Here is a 19,132-nt window from a genome sequence, read left to right as displayed (position 1 = left end):
AGCCATGGTCAAGGTCACCTGGTGTGTATTCTACTATCGCACACCTACGCGTGTGTGTGTGTGTGTGTGTGTGTGTGTGTGTCAAGGTCATTATACACCAAACACTAACAGGTTTAAGTTTAGCTTCCTGTGCTATCTGCTCTCCTCTTCCTCAGTTGAGAGGACCACCGTCCAGCTTCACTGAGCCATGTGTTGTGTGACCTCCACTGCAGGACGGGGAGAAGGGGGTCTGGGGTCTCAAGCAGGCTAATCTAATCCCGCCTGTCGGGGAACGTTCGGGGCCACAAAGCAGGAGTCACATTAGAAAAGAACACCATTCTAGTTTATGGACATACGTCAGGACAGGACATGTGTTTGAGACTTTACACTGTATTTACATCTTTGCCTTCCGCTCGCGGCAGGAAGTGGCTTTTCTCTTCAAAACATAAAGGTCGGGGTCCTTTGGCCCTCGGCGGGGCGTGGGTGCCGGGCCCTGTGGGCCTTTAGAGCGCGAACCTCCGTCGGAAAAGCCTGCCGGGTTTTTTTCCTAGCTGGCGCCGGTCCCCCCGGGTTCTACGCTCAGCCCACTGACATCATCAGCCGATGGCAAACGGCGGTGGGCCTGGGGGGCCTGGGGGGCCCGTCGGCCCGCGGCCCGCTCAGGCCCTGGCGCTGGAGGGGCCCTTCACCAGGCCCTGCTCTTTACGCATCACCGGCGCGTGAATGCTACAGTCCCGCGCCTCGCAGAACCCTGGCACGCCGGCGTTCCCGAGAATACCGGGTGTCCCCACGGGACCGGGGAAGCCGCGGGGGCCCCGGGGGCCCTCCAGCCCGTGCCTGGGGACCCCCGGCTCGCCGGGGAAACCTGCAGGGGGGCAGAACATGGTATGGTTTAGCCTGTGAAAGAGGGAGAACTCGTCCGCTCCTTGAACACCTCATGTCAGCCTCCAACCCCGGTAATCTGAGTCAGATTAAATTCACGAGTCGCGGCCCCTGGAAGGCTTTCCAAGACCGATAATTAGAAACTTAAAAAAAATTGAGAACTTTCCAGATCCTCGCGTCTCGCGTGGATTATAACCCCGTCATAATCTTTTAATCCCTCGAGGGGGGGGCATACCTCTGATGCCTTGTGGTCCGTCCAGTCCCGGCAGGCCTTTACCCGGATCACCGGCAACTCCCTTTGGCCCCTTTTTACCTGCAGAGGGACACGGGGAGCCTCCGTGACAAACCTGATCCGCAGCAGGGATTAGGATTACAGCATAGATGGTGATGATGGGAGGACGAAGATGGCCTGACCTCGGTCACCCTGCGCCCCTTTCTCCCCTTCCAGCCCGCGGTCGCCCTGAACGCCTCGCGCTCCTTTGGCTCCGGCTTTTCCAGCTTTGCCCTGAAAGTGACGGCGAGTTGGATCCCAGTTAATCCCGAGTTAATACCGTCAAACGACAAAGTCACAAGTTCGGGGTGAGTCTGGTGCCACGACTTACGGGTTTTCCTAGGGGTCCCGGCAGCCCCGGGGTTCCTGGGGGCCCAATCAGCGTGCGATTGTTGATGGGGCAGCCCTGCGAGCATTTGGCCCGGATGGAGGCGGCATACTGGGCGATCTGGGCCGTGACCACGCCTCTGCAGAGCTGCAGCACCTGCTCATCTGTCAGACCAGGACCCTGCAGGACCAGGGTCACACAGGTCAGGACCCTGGGCTTCATCCCACCTCCCATGCATTAAAAAGCGGGTTTAATCTGACATAACCGACATTAAAAGCAGGTTTAATCTGACCTCTCTGCTATTCATTCAGCTCAACCTGACTTGACTGTCATTAAATTGGGTTTAATCCAACCTTCCTGCTATTAAACCAGATTTAATCCAACTTTGCCATCACAACCAGGATTGATCTGAATTGACTGTCTTTAAAACCAAGTTTAATCTGACCTCCTGTCATTAATCCAGGTTTGTGTCATTTAGCAGCTTTCATGTCCCCTCCTGAAACGAAAGCCAGGTTTAATCTGACCTTCCTGTCATTAATCCAGGTTTAATCTAACCTCTCTGTCATTAAATTGGGTTTAATCTGAACTTCCTGTGGTTTTATTTGGCCTCCATTAGTCCGGGTTTAATCAATCTTCCTGCAATTATCCAGGGATAATCTGACCTCCCAGTCAGGATCCTTGTGTTATCTAATCCAAAACTGGGGTGGACGTGGGTGGAGAAAGGAAGTTCATCCATCAGGTTTTGCATGATGAAATAGAGGAACTCGAGTGGGCGTAGCAGTAATCCCTGCTCCTCGCCTCCGTCTCAATCCGAGCCAACTCACCGCAGATCCCTGTGCACCTTTAACCCCGGCTTGACCTTTGACCCCCAGATCCCCGATGGGCCCTCGCTCCCCCCTGGTCCCCGGGATCCCGGGCGGGCCCACGGGTCCTCGGGCGCCGTCCCGCCCCACAGAGCCTTTGGCCCCGCGCTGCCGGAAAACGGAGACGGTCACGCACCTTCTAATCCCATAATCCCACGCGCCCTGCGTTTCCATGACGACAGAATGGGCGGGGCCTTACCTGTCCTTTGTCCCCGCGGTCGCCAGCTCCACCCTGGAAAGGACAGACATGAATGTGGGGGCGTGAAGGAGGGGTTAAGGGGGTGTCAAGGGATGGGGCTTTACCTTCTGCCCTCTCTGCCCTTTGGTGCCCTTCCTGCCTGCTGCCCCCTGCAGGGGAGGAAACACAACAGGTGAAAGAGGACCACGACGACCAATCGGGCAAGTGAATGGAAACCACTCACCTTGTCGCCGTCGACCCCAGTTTCCCCCTGGGCGCCCTGGAGGACAAGAGCAGAAAAGCAGTCACCTCAGTCGGGTCCTCTCCAGGTGCTGAACCACAGCAGACCTGGATCTTCTCCCTCTTCTCCCTCTCCCTCTTCTCCCTCTTACAGCAGGAACCCTCTCTGTGCTAGCGCCATGCGTCTAGACCTCTTAGGTGTTTCTAGATGTTTACAGACATGTCTGAATGACAAACATGCCTAGCTGTTTCTGTGTGCCTTCATGAGATTTGAGGTTTCTGAAATTTTCTAGACAAGTAGATGTTTCTAGATATATGTGGATGTCTCCGAGTGTGTCTCGATGGGACTAGAGGTTCTGGATTTGTCTGGACGTGTAGATGCTTCTAGATGTGCGGAGACAAGTAGATGTTTCCAGATGTGTCGAGATGTGTGTTGATGTTTCCAGAAATGGCCTAGATGTGTCTAGACATTTCTGCGCACCCAAATGTTTCTGGATTTTTCTAGAAGTCTTGGTGTGTCTAGAAATCTGTTCTAGAGGATGTTCCCAAATATGTCTAGATGTTTCCGCGTGTCTAGATGGGACAAGATGTTGGTGCTTTGTCCGGACCATATTTCTAGATGTATCGATTTTTCCAGATATGTCGAAATGTTTGGATGAACTCCTGCTTGGTTCCTCTGGGTTGACGTCCATGTGGCTCCTCTCCTCTGGTGGAGGTCAAAGAGGTCCAGGGAGCAGCAGGTGGCCCCACAGTGCCCCCCTATGTTGTGGAGCCATACCTTGGAGCCCTGAAGGCCCTTCACTCCTCCTCTCCCGGGAACCCCGGTGTCTCCTCGCTCCCCCAGGGAGCCCTGCGGGACACAAAATCTGCCGTCAGATGGGTTTTCCTGCTTCCGCCCCCCGGACCCCGACGTTCTCCGTGTTCCTCAGGAACCCTCATCGGGGTCTCGATGGGACGGCTCTTCCGCTTGGCCTCGCTTTCCCGGTCGCGTAACCGGATCTCCACGCTTTGCCTGAGCCGCGGGAAAACATCTGACGTTCTGGACCTTCTCGCTGCTTCTGAGGGACTTTCAGGAAGAGGCAAAGATTTCCACTGTTCCACCTAAGAAGTGGACGCCCACTCACCCGAGAGCCCACTCGTCCACGTGGCCCTCGCACTCCACGCTCGCCTTTACTGCCCTGCAACACACACACACACACACACACACACACACACACACACACGTTATGCGGGCTGGTATAGGGAGGAAGTGCACATTTTGGATTGAATGAATGACTATTTACATATGTTTTATTATTACATTTTGGATTGCAATAAATGGGTAATAACAATTTGGATTGTAATATCTGGGCGATAACTATATTTGGATCGTAATTAATAGGCAATGACAGATTTTGGGTTGTAATAAATGAGTATGAACACGTTTTGAATTGTCATGAATGGGTGCTAATACATTTTGAGCTGTAATAAATGCATAATAACACATTTTGGGTTTTTTTTTTTTTGCCAGTGGGTTATAACCTGACAGGTGACGCGTCTCCTTCAAAAGTCTAACAGGCCTTAGAACCAAGGGGTTGTGTTACCTTGAGGCCAAAGGGCCCCGGATCCCCCCACACTCCCGGCACGCCAATGGGACCCTGAGAACCAGAGACACATGGGTTACAGCTGCGTCCACGGGCTGCGACGCCGTCCGTGCACGAGGAGACTCACGTCTTCTCCGGGGTCTCCGTCACTGCCAGGCAGCCCAGCCACACCTTGGGAACCCTGAGGAGAACACCACAACCTTACGCATCCCATTCTGGATCTTCATTTTCCCGATCGCCGGTCAAAAACCTGGGGAACTTCTCGACCAGGAGGTCAAAGGTCAACGTCCTGCATCTGCTCCAGGCTCAGATGCAGGAGGTTCTCCTGGGGGAAAGGAGCCGTGATTCTCCTGGAGCCGCTTCTGAGTTTTAGCATCATTTTCATCTCTGCAGGTCAATGTGTGAACACACACACACACACACACACACACACACACACTGATGTGTGTGGAAGCTGTGGATCAGACACAGAATGAGAAGGTGGGGGATCTCACCTTCGGTCCACCTGGCCCCATGGAACCCGGCATTCCTGGATAACCCTGGAGACACACATACACACACATACACACACATACACACACATACACACACACACGGGTCAGGTTTCACTCAGACATGTCTTCCCTTTCAAATGACATAATCGCAAACTCCCAGATGTTCTTCTCAAACCTGAGGAGGTGATAATCCCTGGGAGATCCCCCACAGATTAGGAGATTACCGCTGCTGATCTGAGGGGGATCTCACTAATCTGTGAGATTGGCGGGTGAAGGTGGATTGGGCGGAGCATCCTTACCGTGTAACCTTGCTCGCCCACGTCTCCGGGGAACCCGGGTGCTCCGGTCTGCCCCTGCAGGACGGGAGGAGACACCACACCTTGGATTACGGTCTGGATTAAATGTCTCCTCGGGTTCACCGGGTCCTGGCATTCTGCAGACAAACCCAGAGAGAACCTCCGGGTGGAACCTTCACGTCCGTACCTTCCGTCCCAGCGGCCCCTCAGGACCCTGTTTGCCTTCGTTGCCGTGGGAACCCTGGACACGACGAGGGGGGAGGGGGGTAGCAGTTTAAACTTTAACCTCAAGATTCATCCGATACCTTCAAACCGGATCAATAATCTGATCACATGCAGAGCTTTACCTTGACACCTTTCCCTCCTCTGGAGCCTGTGGAGCCTGCGTCGCCATGGCGACCCTGAGGAACACAAAGAGGAAAATGGACTGCAAGCTTACAGCTTTCAGACACCTGACCTTTCAAGACTATTTGATCCAAGAGTGAGACCACCTGAGTCCAGTTAGCAATCGTATTAGCAACGCTGCTGCTAACCAGGATGTACTCGTTTGAGGACAGTTTGAGGACAGGCACTCTGAAGGTCATTCATTCATTCATTCATTCATTCATTCATTCCTCCAGCAGGAGATCGCCTGCTGTTTCCTCACGGGATCACCGGGAGGTCCGACTCCTCCTCGAGGTCCTTCCATCCCGGCGTCGCCCTGGAGACAGGAAGGAACATCAGGGGTTAGAAGAGATACTCCACCCCCCGGAGATAATTTGATCAGATCGGGTCTGACTGGATCAGACTCGTCGATGGCCAACGGCTGTTGATCCCAAACAGCGTCTGATGGGTGGGTGAACTTCCAGACCAGCCCAGACCTTACCTTCAGACCCAGCTCTCCAGCCTCGCCCGGCTCTCCCAGAAGCCCCACTTCGCCCTGTGAGCAGAAAGCAAATGTGTTATTACAGGTTCTGCAGGCTCTCGGTCAACACGCCTCAGATGTCGTGCTCAGACATCCATCCATGTTCCTGAGACGATCCTCCTCACTGGTACCAAACATTTTCCTGGACCAGATTTTTGGATTTAAGGATATAGAAGGTCTTGTCAGAAGGTGAGGAGATGCTGCTGGACTCACCATGGCTCCGGAGAAGCCGGAGGCCCCCTCCTCCCCCTCGGGCCCAGGGTCACCCTGCCGGACAAAGGTCAAAGGTCACACAGGAAACCGCCAAAGGACAGATGAGATCAAGAACAGCTCAGTGGAACAGGTGTGACGCTCCGCCCCCGGCCCACCCACGTCTGCATTCTGATTGGCCGCCGGACCTGAGAGTAAACCGTCTTTCATAGAATTCTTATGAAACCCTCAGAACTTTCTAGGGAACATCCTGGTCCTCCATCTCCCGTGGAGGTGGGCGGAGTCACTTACCGCCGCCCCGGCGTCTCCCCGCCGTCCCATCACCCCTTTGGTCCCTTTGTAGCCCTGAAAGACAAGCAGCGGCGCTGTCAGACTTCGGATGCTCTGAGTGAGCGGTGCGGCGTTGTGCCTAGACAGAGCGCCGGAAGCTCACCTCTCGCCCCTGGAGGCCCGGCTCGCCGGATTTCCCCCGCAGACCCCGATAGCCCTGCAAGGAAGGGGAGGGGGCTGTGTGAAATCAGCTCAGTTTGGGATCTAAAACTCCGCCATCTGTCATGGGACGATTGGAGTGTCCAGACAGGTGTCCGGCACTGACCCGGTGAAGGGGGCGGTACCTTTGGCCCTGCGAAGCCGGCGAATCCGGGTTCTCCGGGCTCGCAGTCGCAGTCCGTGGGCCCCTCCTCGCCAAGAGCCACGTCGCCCCCCGACTCCTCGGAGGAATCGGTGTCGGCCCGAGACTGGTAGGGCACCTGGATGGACAACACAGGGCCTTCAAGGTTCCCTCGGGGGTCTCCAAACGTCTTCTCAAGAACATTTGGACGTTTCCAAGCAGGGGGTGTTTGCACTTGGATGCTTAAATCACTTTGCAGCCATTATTTACTGTGACGGCCAATTGTGGGTAAGATCAGGTCACCGCTGTAGCGCCCTCTCCTGGCCTGGAGGTCACAGAAAGTCACCCCTGAAGCGCCCCCTCTTAGCTCGGAGGTCCCAGCTGAAGCCCCCCTCCCCCAGCCTGGAAGTCGCAGACCAATCAAACTCATTCCTTACAGGCCATTTTATCACCCAGAAGTACCTGGAAAGGTAGGGGCTGGTGATTGGACAAAACATGAAGCGAGTAGAAGTGGGAAGGCATCTGCGTTTGTACTCGCTCTGATTCCTCCTCTTCGGTTCTGACCGGCTGGACCGGGACCCTCTCCATCTGTGCTGACCTCTGACCCCCCTGGGGCTCACCTTCATGGTCTCCTTGTCCTCCTTGGCGTAGTGGGACTCAGCGGTGGTGGCGTAGGGATACGAGTCCTCGGTGATCATGGTGACCCGGGTGGGGGCGGGGCCGTAGGGGTCATAGTCTTCCTCCTCGGGCGGCTCTTCCACCTCATAGCCATGGGGGGGCTCTGGCGAGTACTCTGACGGAGGGAGGGGGGGTCAGGGGGCGTGTCCATCAACATGACCTTCTGCAGAGGCAACCGGATGCTCACCTGGACCCGGAGACCCCTGGTGGTCAAAGTGGTCAATGAGAGAACCTTCATAGGTGTGATCCTCACCTGGAGATGGAGACACACCTGAGGTAAATACGGAGCCCGTCGCCGTAGCAACCCAAGGCACGGCAATGCTGTGAGTCATGCGTGTGCATGTGTGTGTGTGTGTATGTGTGTGCAGTCGCTGACCTGAGTGGTAGCCGGAGTAGTCCTCCTGGCAGATGGAGGCGCCGATGAGGAGGCAGATCAGGAGCCCAGAGAGGAGCGATGCCTGAGGGGCGCAGACAGAGCATAAGCCCCGCCCACAAATGACCAGCGCCAAAATACACGGGGAAAAAATGGAGAAAAAAAAAATTGAGAAACAATGCATTGTGTCCAAGCAGCTAGGGAACCACCTGGAGGCCGTCCGTTTCCACGGTGACAGACCAGGTGCCGTCACATCCAGGATGACCCTCCCGGCCCCTCCCTCAGGAATGTGATAGGAGACTGAGAAGAGTCGGGGGGGCTCCGTCCAGACAAAGAACCCTCTCAGATCCACCACTTCTCACCCAAACACCAGCGGGCTGTACGAAGCCCACGAGCAAGGCATCACGGGGGGAGGGGGGGAGCCAATCAGGACCATTCTCTATCAATATTCAATCGATACCCGAATAAACCGATCATCGTTGCAAAAGGAGACAAATAATGAAGTCCTTGAGAACCCTCAAGGCTTCCAGCTCAGGTCCGCTGCTTGGACTTAATGTCCTTACAAAAGCTTTCAAAGCCCTTCTGTTGCAGGAGTTGACCAGGAGACACAACACCTCTCACTCCGAGCACAACGCTGGAGATCAGATCCACCGTTCCTTCTTCAGGTCACCGTGACAACAGGTGAGAGAAAGGGCAGATGGAGAAGATCTGAGATAATCTAAGATCTGCTGGGGTCTGAGGAAGACAGAGGCTGAGGGTTGAGTATGAAGGTGGAGGAGAGGGAGTATGATGGTGGAGAGGCATGGAAGAGAGGTAATCTGAAGCTGAGGAGTCTGGAGAGGGTCTCCTCTTGAAAAACACTACTAACAAGGCAGATGGAGGCCAGTTTTCAGGAAATAAGCATTAAAGAAGGAGATCTCAAGGTGAGATCAGGAGATGAAGGTGCGGAAAGCTCGGTGATGAAAGGCCACGGTGTCCTAAAAGGAAAGGGGGACCTACCTGGAATCCAAAGACCACAGATCTCAGGCAATAAAAAAAGATTTCTGCTAAAACTGGCGTCTCCACGGATTGCGGACCTGGACCCTCACCTTATCTGAGGAGCCTTCCATGGCCGGCAGGTCCAGTGGCCTCGGACGAGGACGCAGTAGGACTGTGGAGGTCCGCGGGCTCTGTGTGGATCCCCGTCCTCCTCGGGGTCCCGGGTTCTGACGGGATCCGTGCACCTCCTCCTCGCTGACATCGCCGCTTCTCAGCAGGGTGACAAATACCTGAAGCCGGAGCCGGCCGGTGGTCCCGCCAGCAGGGGGCGCCAGAGAAGCAGTCGGAGAACCAGAACACTCACACACGTTGGGTTTCACCCAGGTGTTGCTGTCCGAGGAGAATCCAGGGTAAAGGCTCTCAGATGGCAGCATGACCTCTGACCCCTGGATAAGCTGACAACACTCCTGTCATACATTCCGGGGAGTGGGGGGGGTTGATGGCTGCTGACCATGGGACGGGCGCCGCAGGGGGCGGAGCCAAAATCCCAGGGGAAACTCCTGAAAACGGCACTTCATTGAAGCCTGCTTTGACCTGCGCAGCTATTCCGGCCTTTACGCTTCCAGATCAATAGCAGGTGGTCCCCAGTGTCATGTGACAGCAGTCGACCAATGAGAGGCAGGACAGGAAGCTACTCAAAGTCATTTCTCACTGATTTCAATTCATGTTTTTTTTAATGTCATTACATTATTTTCACAAATTCACAACAACCCTCTGAACTAAAATTAAAAAATAAAACTGTATTTCCTACTAATATACAAATCCTCTTGTCTCTTGACCTGAAGGTGTGGCAAATACAGGAAATCACACAGTATTTCCTGTCTTTCAGCCGCTGTCGCTCCTGCTTCTCTCCCGCTCGTCCTTCCTCTTCTTCTTCTTCTTCTTCTTCTTGCGGTCGTGCCGGTGCTCGTCCGGTGAGCGAGAAGCCCTGCACACACACACACACACAATACCCCCATGCTCATTTCCTCCCTTTCACAATAAAACGCCATGCCTGACGGTCTACTTCGGGTTCTCCAGAGGTTCCACCACAAATCAGGACAAACCAGAGAGAACTGTCAGTAACAGTACCAGCAGCGAGTGCTGCAGTAATACTCAACTGCGAGTACTGATGCTTAGTTGTACGAGTAGAAAGTGGAGGGACGAGTAGTCATAGTAGTGGTACCAGGAGAAGTGGGGAGATAGGAGTAATGGGAATACTAGAAACAGCAGTACTCATGTTTGCAGCAGTATCAGTAGTGATTATAGTAGTTGTATGAGCAGCAGTGTTAGAATAAGCAGTTTGATAACAGTAGTAGTAGTAGTGGTGGTGGTGGTAGTACTAGCAGCAGTAAAGGCAATGATTGTATTAGTAGTAGTACTTGCAGCAGTAAAGGTGGTGATGGAAGCAGTAGTCGTGAAGGTGGTTGATGATAGTAGTAGTGTTTTTTATAGTCCTAGCAGCAGTAAAGGTGGTGATGGTAGTAGTAGTCATAGTCCTAGCAGCAGTAAAAGTAGTGGTGGGAGTGATAATAGTACTTGCAGCAGTAAAGGTAGTGATTGAAGCACTAGTAGTATTAAAGGTGGTTGGTGATAGTAGTAGTAGCACTGGCAGCAGTAGTGGTGATAGTTGTAGCAGTAGATAGGAGTAGCAGGAGTAGCGATAGAAGTAGTCATTGTACTAGTCGTAGTAGCAGCAGCAGTGAGCAGTTGTAACATTAGTATTAGTGATAGTCGCAGTATAAGCAGTGGTAGCAGAAATAGTAGTAATTGTAGCAGCAGCAGCAGTAGCATTAGTAGTAGTAGTAGTATCAGTAATAGTAGTGTTAGTAGTGGTGGCAGAGGGAGAGGATGAGCTCAGCATGTGGTTGAGCAGTGGAGGAGCCTCAGGAACAGATCTGACCTTCTCCTCCTCCCCCGGCCCTCCTCCCGCTCCGGGCTGCCTTCCCGGCTGCGATGGCGGCGGCCGTGGGAACGCCGGGACTCCGTGGACAGTGACCTTCGCCTGGAACACACACACACCTGTCAGTGTCGGTTGGAGGTGACGCAGATGGTTGTGCACGTGTGTTTGTGAGTCACCTGTGTGAGGAGCGCTGTGCTGGGGCCTCTTCCTCCTCCTCCTCCTCATCCTCTTTCCACTGCCTGGCGAGCTCCTCTGAGTGCACGCTGATCACTTCCCTGATGACCTGTGGGCAGGGCGGGTCAGCGGAGGAAGGGGGGTGCGAGTGGCAGCGGCGGCGGCAGCAGCGCACGTACCTCTGTGTAGGACTTCTTGGTAATGTGCACGTTCTTGGCACGGTAAGACTGTCGCCTCCTCTTGTAGTCCCTCATCTCGGCCATAAGCTCCAGGTGGGTCTTGGGCTCCTTCTGCTCTTCACCTATCACACACCTTCACTGAGTGACCTCGTACGTACACACACACACACACACACACACGGCTGAGATGTTCCCCGCCTGAAACCGGGAGGCCCTTCCGCCTTACCCTTCTGCAGTTTGGAGACCAGGTCCACGTAGAGGTCGTCGTTGGCGGCGTCCTCCTGCCGTCTGTCCAGGGCGCGGATGGCGTGGTCGTACAGTGCCAGCCGGTCGGCGGGGGTCAGGTCGCACACGGCGCGCTTGTGGTTCTGGGGCACGTCGACGGGCTGGCCGGTGAACTGACCTGCGCGGAGAGGAGATGGTCAGGCACGAAGAGCAGAGACGTGGGTTCCACCTGTGTCATGTCCGATCGGACCCAACTTCCCGGTCTGAACACTGGACTCCATGGGAGGGTCAATAAATACAGGGTGGACCTCCACCTCCACCTCCACCTGGAGCCTTGCAAGGAGGAAGTAAATCTCACAGCAGCTGAAGAACAAACACAACCTCCAAACATCCTCGGAGGGGCAGTGAAGCTCACGACCACCAGGGGGCGCCGTGTGGAAACCCAAAAGACTGATCTGACCAGACTGATGAGAAGATAGGCCATCTAGTAGCGTCTGACACTGAAAATTAAATATAATCAGAAATTAAATGGGATATCCAGTCAACCTTGACTAGTTCTGTGAACAATTCAATTTGCCTATTAAAATGAGTTGAAACAGGCTTTTTGCGGTTTTTTTTTAAATAAGAAAAATGTACTTTGTAATCAACATATGTATGAATAATTATAATCTATAATAAGAGAAAGTAGAGAAATAAAGTGGTTTATTAGGTGTATTTACTCTGAAGATGGGACACATATGCCTCAAGTGGAGATGGTCGGAGGAGTTTTTCATTTGTCACTCTATCCTTAAACTAATAGCAACACACTTCATGCTACAATCTGATGCTAAATGCAACTTTGTTAAACTTGTGTAAACCTCATTTATGGACAGTGACGTCACTCCTCTTTCATACCATCAAACTGTCCATGACCTGCTTTGAACGACTGTTCCGACGCCTCGTCCGTTGACATCCCCGCCGTTCACTGCCCCAAATCCCCATAAATGTCTCCGGCCTTCACAGAGATGATGCTCTCAGTCACCGTGTCTCGCCTGCAACTTCTCAATCTCTTCATGGACGAGTCCACAACACGCACACCTCGCTCATGTTTTTAATGGTTTTCACGAGGCTACCGAGTGGCGCGTCCCACTGTCTTTAAACACCACTTCACGTACAATGGCATCCACATGGGTTTCAGAAGCTCATCCGAATCCCTGAGAACTCTGATCTGGGCTCAAATCACAAAGTCAAATATCCACTGAGCTACGGCTCAGATCTGGGAAAACTGAGTTGATGCGCTCCTAACTCCCGAAACACCCCGAAGTTCTGGACCCCTGGAGTGAAAGCGCTACCTTGCCAGTAAACACCCTCCATTTTCATCAGTGGCGCGGCGGCGCGGGCCTGCAGAATGGCTTGGTGCTGCAAGGCTTTGTCTGTTGGGGAGACACAACAGATGAGGACCAGGAGGACATTTGCTGTGAAGACCTGATATCTAAACCAGGTGAGATGTTCGCAGGACAGAAGGCGCACCCATGGTGAAGGTCCTCACGCTGGTGTTCTCGTAACACACAGAGGGGTCCACCATCTCCGCCTGGAAAACACACACTGCCAACGTTGTAAACTTTCCAGGTCAAACGTGTCTTTCTCAGGGAGCTTTGGAGCTTCTGTGTGTGTGTGTGTGTGTGTGTGTGTGTGTGTGTGTGTGTGTGTGTGCGTGTGTGCGTGCGCGCTACCTGCTCCTCGGCTGGGTAGCCCATCTTTCTGAGGTGGCAGGAGGCCTTGTGTTTCTCCAGGCTCCTGGCGGGGACCCAGTGGTCCGGATTGAAAGGACACTGCTCCATCCTTTCCTGCAAACATCGAGAGCCTTGGACTTTACTCTTCAAGCTTCCGAGGCCGGCCTTTGTCTGGAAGCTCCGTGAATCCGACCGATTGACCGTGTGTGTGTGAAGTCGGGATGCAGTCACACTACATCATACCTTTGCAAACACTGAACCTGCAGTCTCTACACCAGTTATGGGCAAACTACAGCCCATTGTGCATTTTAATCTGCCTCACCAAACCTGGAATTTTATTATGATTAAATCTCCTTTATTTTTACTTTTCCCTGAAATACTTGTGATTTTCAAAGAAATACAGTATCAGCCGTCACCTTGCCATGAAGCACACTTTTAATGCTTGTGAGAGGTCAACGAAAGAACGGGCACCGTGGCTCAGGGGTTTACTGCTAATTTACAGATTCAGCAATTATTTTTTCCCCCCAGACAAACAGTGAATCAAGATTCCAGAACCAATGTTACAGGTGGGGTACGGACTCGATTGCAAGTCCACACCAACACAAATAGTTGACTGAGACTCTGGCAGCAGGTGAACAGTCCATAACAGCACAATGCAAACGAAGCAAGGGGAGGACAGGCAAGAGAGCGTGAAGCTCCCGTGAAGTTTGTAGGTAGGCACTGATTGCCTGCCATGGGCGGCGGCTGTGCGTCCAGGGGAACCGAATCGGCTGGTGGAGGTGGAACCACTGGAAAAAGTACTGTGACAACCGAAGCAACCTTCACTACATCATGAACACCAACAAATCCTGTCACAGATCAAATCAGGTTCACTGACCAACAACCTTCGATCCATCCTGTGAATCAGCACGACAAACCTAACTCCAGACTTTGATGCACTGGCAAGAAAGGGAGATCAACAACGCTGTTCCAGCTGAAAGTGAACGTGACCGTGGTATGAAATCAAAGCATTTAATGCATTTAATCAATGCACAACATAAGGCCAAATCCTTTCATGTAATGGATGTTCTGTGTTATTTATATTAGTTGGCCCAAACACTCCATCCATCTTTTCCTGGCCCGGCCCCTCCGGTCAAACTTTACAACCCATTGAGGCCCGCGAGTCGAAAGGTTGCCCAGCCCTGCTATACACACTTAAGTGTCAGAGAGGTGGTCAAGTAGGGCTGTCACTTAGCAGAAACTAGAACGATATAAAATTCTATTTGACTTAGTTTCACAAACATGTCCATCGATGGGGACCAATAAGAGGAAGCCTTCATCTGCCTGTCCAAAGGGACAGGAACTTGCGTCATCAACGAGCCCCAGCGCACACTGGTGGCCAGAGGCGTAACTCTCGGGTTTACCAGGCCGGACGACTGAACACTGAAAACAGTAAGTCAGTGGGGAGGATTGTAATAATAACAACAATAAAACTTGAACAGACACACACCTGGATATATTGTTCTCTCCCGTTTTAACGGATCACACCTACACTACGTATGCCACTGGAGATACAGTGATACACATCCCTGCTGTAAACAATACATATACTTCAAATATAAATGCATGATTATCTCTTTGCATGTCCTCTCTAACTGCTTTTCCCACTGTTACCGTGTGTGACGTCCTGTTTACCTTCATATCAGTCCAAGGTGGAGCCGAAAATCAGAGCCTGAGTCTATGCGGACAAGGCCAAAGAGATTATGCTGATCGATTAATCAGGCAATAATATCAATCAAAACAAACCAATTAACTGCCCAGGTGGATGTTAATTTTGGTCTCTACACAAAAAAAAGGTGAAAAAAGGAATTTACCTGAAACTACAAACATGGATTCAATAAGGAGGAAAATGTCTTGATTTTCATAGAAATTGTTAAATTTATCGTTGATTTCAGCAACTTTCAAGATAATTTTCTTGTGGCAGTTAATTAAATATCTTTTCCCTTTTTTGACTGGAATTACACAGTAAATTTTGAAGGAAATACTTACAAATGTTACATAAAAACAATGATAACAACAGCAAGAATAATACTTGTCATTTCACGCTAAACGTATGACATTTTATCGACTTTCCAAGTCGTCAACACCTATAAAATAAACATAAAAAAAAAAAAAAAAATCATTCTGGTCTAATTTAATTGAGGATTGTGTATCAACGCAGTATTGTTAAGAGTAAATTTTAGTTTGGGGTTTCAAAAATAAATAAACGGCATCGCTCCTTCTGAGAACCTTCTTAAGCTGTAGAAGATCCAAGGCTAAACTGACCGTTAGCTGTTAGCAGCTAGCTGTTAGCAGCTAGCTGTTAGCCGTTAGCTCACCTGTCCGGGGTCCTGGTCCGGTGACCATCCCATCGCCTCGAACAACTCCTGGATCTGTTTCTTGCAGCTCTCCGTGAACTCCGTCAGCTCCTTCAGGCGCGCCACACGCTCCTCGAATGTCTCTGTCCCAAGAGACTCCGACATCGTCTCCATTTAACCTCCACAACAATTGATATTCAGCCTCGGATCACAAGTGTTTTGTGTTTTCCCGCAATGTGCGGCGACATATTGCTGTTGATTGTTGATGACGTAGGCGGAAGTGGGCGTAAACGTGTAATCAAATCGCGTGTTGCTGCCACCGAGCGGCGTGGATGACCATCAAAATGCTACTGTTGTGATTCAATAATTACTAAATTATAAAATAATGCAATAGAAAATATTGTGATTCATACACTGATATTTGTATTTTCCTTTACACTAACCTCCTGTTACGTTGCATCATTTTTCAAGATGTGTCAGCGGAAGCTAAACATCATCACAGTTTGTTTACATCGCCCTGCTTTGAACTGCAAAAGTGATTCAGTCCATCAATATCATTATCTCACCCTACTAAACTCAGATTTAGACTTAAGAGATTTAACCTGTTTTTGGTTTCCAGATTATGTAATAACTCTTGTCTCCATAATCTGCAATAACTTTTTACTTCCCTCTGCACTTTTTTAAGGAAGTTACACTAAGTCTGCACTAATTCACAACAACCCCCTTTTTTCAGCTAGTGTCTATTTTGACCATCCTTTATTCTACTCGGTACATACTTCGTCTATTTAAAATTTTTTGTGTCTCTTTTTTATGCGTGCCTCGAGCCGAGAGACCCTACAAAATGCTCGCATACTGACTATAACAACTCTTGAGTCTTAACTCTTTATTTATTGACACTCAGTAGCCTTTTGACTCAATTGATATATGTTTATTTCACATGTTTTACACATTTGTGTCCCAAGTCTGGGTTTACTTGTGAGTGTGTTTGGACATTTTCCTGCATAATAAAGGAAATTCAGTGGAATCACGCATGTGAGCCCTGTAAACAAACGTGAGGAAGTCTCAGCAGATTCCGCGGCAGATAAAAGTGAAAGCAATGGGGAAGAGGGAACAGAGAAGGCAGGACCTTTGTATTATCTTTCGCTGATTCTGGTCGTTTTAAGTCAAAAATAGAACATTTGTAGAAAATCTTGTAATAACGGCTACTGTACATACGTTTCTTATAACTGTTATCTGCCGTTGAGAAATTTCGCGCGAATGCTCATTATTATTCTTTTCTGGTGGAGATAAGAAATGTAAAATCAAAGTCTAATATTTGCATTTTGCTTGACCAAGATTAACGCGGGATTAATTTCTGGACTTTTTAGCGGGAGCCCATTGGTCAGTTGTGGATCATGTGATCCGTCACGGGTAATCCGAATTGAAGGAGGCAAACACCAAGGGTGTCCAGTTTCCTGCTATTTTCGCAGACGTTCAGCTGATCGAAAATCGATAATAACCGTCTTCTCCATCGATTATTGGAGTTTGCCCCGACCAGCGGACGCGCCCTGCAGACTACCGGCGCTGAAGTCCGTCTGCGGTTGGAGGCTCGGAGGCTGAGGCCGCCGGCCGGATTTCCGCCCACGAACATCGAACCAACTTCGACGTATTTTCGCGATCCGAGCCGGAGGCGCAGCCGCGGAGACCCCGGAGCAGACCGAGACCCGAACCCGAACCCGCCATGGCGTACCCCGGATACGGAGCCCCAGCAGCGGTAAGGATCCCGTCACACCGGCGGATCACCGGCGGCGAGGTCGCGTCCCGGGACGGGGTGAAGAGGCGGAAGTCGGTGCAAGAGACGCCACAGAGACCCACCCCTACCGCCGACACACACACACAAACACACACACACACACATGCACACATTGTAACACCTCATTCCGGAATCACAGCACGATCCTTCATCGATTTCTTCCAGTGGTTACGAGTCCTGTGTCAGGAACCTGCTCACATCCGGTTTTGGGGCAGGGCGTCTTCTCTAGAGGCGACCGGAGTCTGTAGCGTTTCTAGTTTCCACCCTCAGAAGTGTGTGTGTGTGTGTGTGTGTGTGTGTGTGTGTTCCCCTCAGTTTACCAGATAGGCACTTCATGATCGCAAGACCTCTTGGAGGCCATAGATCAGTTCTGCATATGACCTTTGACTCCTGGCTGCAGGGGGAGGGCTAGTGTGTGTATGTGTGTGTGTGTGTGTGTGTGTGTATGTGTGTTAGTATCAACATATATGAACATCTTGTGTGTTTACAACCCTAATAACCCCGCCCACCTGTGCTGCTCATCCTACCCTGCAGCAGGATCCTCTCTACGGATATTTCACCTCCGTTGCCGGACAGGTAACTCACGTCCACCGCCGTCGTCAAACTTCCCCCCACCGCCGCCACTCGTCCCCAACTCCTCTTCCTCCTCCTCCTCAGGACGGCCAGATCTCTGCCGATGAGCTGCAGCGCTGCCTCACACAGTCGGGCATCTCGGGTTCCTACCAACGTAATGCACCGCCACTGCCGCCACCACGATGAATATTACTTTGTAAATGGAAAATGGACTCTTTGTGTGTGTGTGTGTGTGTGTGTGTGTGTGTGTGGTCCCCATCAGCCTTCAGCCTGGAGGCGTGTCGGCTGATGATCAGCATGCTGGACGTATCCTTCATCCCTTCATTGAAAGTGACCCAAAGAGGTCCTGCTAGAAGGTCCCGCGCTGAGGTGGACGGGAAACTCCTGGAGGTCACCTGGAGCACAGTGGGTCTGAGTTGATGGTAATCCTTGACACCGGCGTCTCAGAGGGACATGTCAGGGTCCATGGGGTTCGAGGAGTTCAAAAACCTGTGGCAGGCGCTCAACGGCTGGAAGAACGTCTTCGCCAGCTTCGACCGCGACCGCAGTGGCGCCGTGGAGGAGCAGGAGATGCACCAGGCCATCTGCTCGCTGGGTACGTCATGCGCCACCACCGGGCGGGTTCGGATGTTGACAGGAAGGGAGGTTCGGCTCTCTTGACGGCGGCCATGTCTCGTCCACAGGCTACAACCTGAGCCCTCAGGCCATGACCTGCGTGATGAGGCGCTACAGCGCCCACGGGAGGGTCACCTTCGACGACTTCGTCAGCAGCTGCGTCCGGCTCCGCGCCCTGACCGGTGAGCGCCAACGCAGCTTCCTGCTTGTTCGGCGACAGGCACCGCTGACTGTCTCGGTGTGTTTGTTTTCAGATCAGTTCCGCCGGAGGGACGCGAGTCAGACGGGAAATGCTAACTTCAACTACGACGATGTGAGTTCAGGGAGGGATTTAAAGAATTTTTAAGAGAATGGAGAAAAAAAAAAACAGTTCAGAACAGAGCGTTCGTGTTTTCAGTTTATCCAGGTGACCATGAGTCTGTGAGGAGCCGTGGGCCGCCGCCGTGTGTCATTAACAGCATTCCAGGAGGAAATACTAACATGGCTCCGACGCCGGCCGTCCCCGACCATCGGAGGCCGCTGCCGCTCCCTCTCCACACCGTTACCATGGAGACACTAGCCTTGTAAACTGAGGACCACTAACGTCACGTCCTGACGTCTTTTAACATTTTTAAGCTAGTCGTTTATGTCTGACACATCGGGAAGGTTCTCACCTTCTCATGTCAAAGCTAAAAAAATTAAAAATAAAGACTGAATGGCAAAACCCAAAATGTGTCC

The 19,132-nt window shown here is 51.7% G+C and overlaps 3 protein-coding genes across 5 annotated transcripts; 1 reads left to right on the top strand and 2 right to left on the bottom strand.

Annotated features, from left to right (window-relative positions):
* Positions 1-389: 389 nt before the first annotated feature.
* On the bottom strand, positions 390-9,077 carry LOC147230488 (uncharacterized). Of its 2 annotated transcripts, XM_086154434.1 has the most exons (26): positions 8,978-9,077; positions 7,893-7,974; positions 7,704-7,769; positions 7,459-7,631; positions 6,843-6,977; positions 6,662-6,715; positions 6,520-6,573; positions 6,232-6,285; positions 5,980-6,033; positions 5,761-5,814; positions 5,462-5,515; positions 5,302-5,355; positions 5,118-5,171; positions 4,819-4,863; positions 4,452-4,505; positions 4,325-4,378; positions 3,866-3,919; positions 3,520-3,591; positions 2,746-2,781; positions 2,627-2,671; positions 2,523-2,555; positions 2,285-2,431; positions 1,464-1,640; positions 1,276-1,366; positions 1,097-1,174; positions 390-844 (listed from the first exon to the last, which is right to left on the bottom strand). In XM_086154434.1, the coding sequence occupies exons 1-26, from the start codon at positions 8,996-8,998 to the stop codon at positions 639-641; spliced, it is 2,001 nt and encodes a 666-aa protein (XP_086010560.1). In that variant the 5' UTR covers positions 8,999-9,077; the 3' UTR covers positions 390-638. The 2 variants fall into 2 exon arrangements, with proteins under 2 accessions (XP_086010560.1, XP_086010559.1); XM_086154433.1 differs by lacking the exon at positions 8,978-9,077 and having other exon boundaries at positions 7,893-8,247.
* A 511-nt stretch (positions 9,078-9,588) lies between these two features.
* Positions 9,589-16,217, bottom strand: snrnp48 (small nuclear ribonucleoprotein 48 (U11/U12)). The gene is made up of 9 exons (XM_086154432.1): positions 15,457-16,217; positions 13,100-13,213; positions 12,897-12,957; positions 12,719-12,799; positions 11,389-11,565; positions 11,163-11,284; positions 10,986-11,092; positions 10,810-10,911; positions 9,589-9,855 (listed from the first exon to the last, which is right to left on the bottom strand). Exons 1-9 carry the CDS (start codon positions 15,607-15,609, stop codon positions 9,753-9,755), a joined length of 1,020 nt encoding a protein of 339 aa, XP_086010558.1. The 5' UTR covers positions 15,610-16,217; the 3' UTR covers positions 9,589-9,752.
* A 335-nt stretch (positions 16,218-16,552) lies between these two features.
* On the top strand, positions 16,553-19,118 carry sri (sorcin). 2 transcript variants are annotated; one of them, XM_086153897.1, is made up of 8 exons: positions 16,553-17,188; positions 17,765-17,803; positions 17,885-17,954; positions 18,063-18,106; positions 18,248-18,395; positions 18,484-18,597; positions 18,670-18,728; positions 18,813-19,118. In XM_086153897.1, exons 1-8 carry the CDS (start codon positions 17,156-17,158, stop codon positions 18,837-18,839), a joined length of 534 nt encoding a protein of 177 aa, XP_086010023.1. In that variant the 5' UTR covers positions 16,553-17,155; the 3' UTR covers positions 18,840-19,118. The 2 variants fall into 2 exon arrangements, with proteins under 2 accessions (XP_086010023.1, XP_086010022.1); XM_086153896.1 differs by having other exon boundaries at positions 16,559-17,188; positions 17,762-17,803.
* The last annotated feature ends 14 nt before the right edge of the window (positions 19,119-19,132 follow it).

Source organism: Fistularia commersonii, chromosome 10 (assembly GCF_037954325.1).
Source record: "Fistularia commersonii isolate RoL2024-O1a breed Wild chromosome 10, RoL_Fcom_v1.0, whole genome shotgun sequence".
NCBI classification, from domain to species: Eukaryota; Metazoa; Chordata; class Actinopteri; order Syngnathiformes; family Fistulariidae; genus Fistularia; species Fistularia commersonii.
This window is presented reverse-complemented; position numbering and strand designations above follow the sequence as displayed.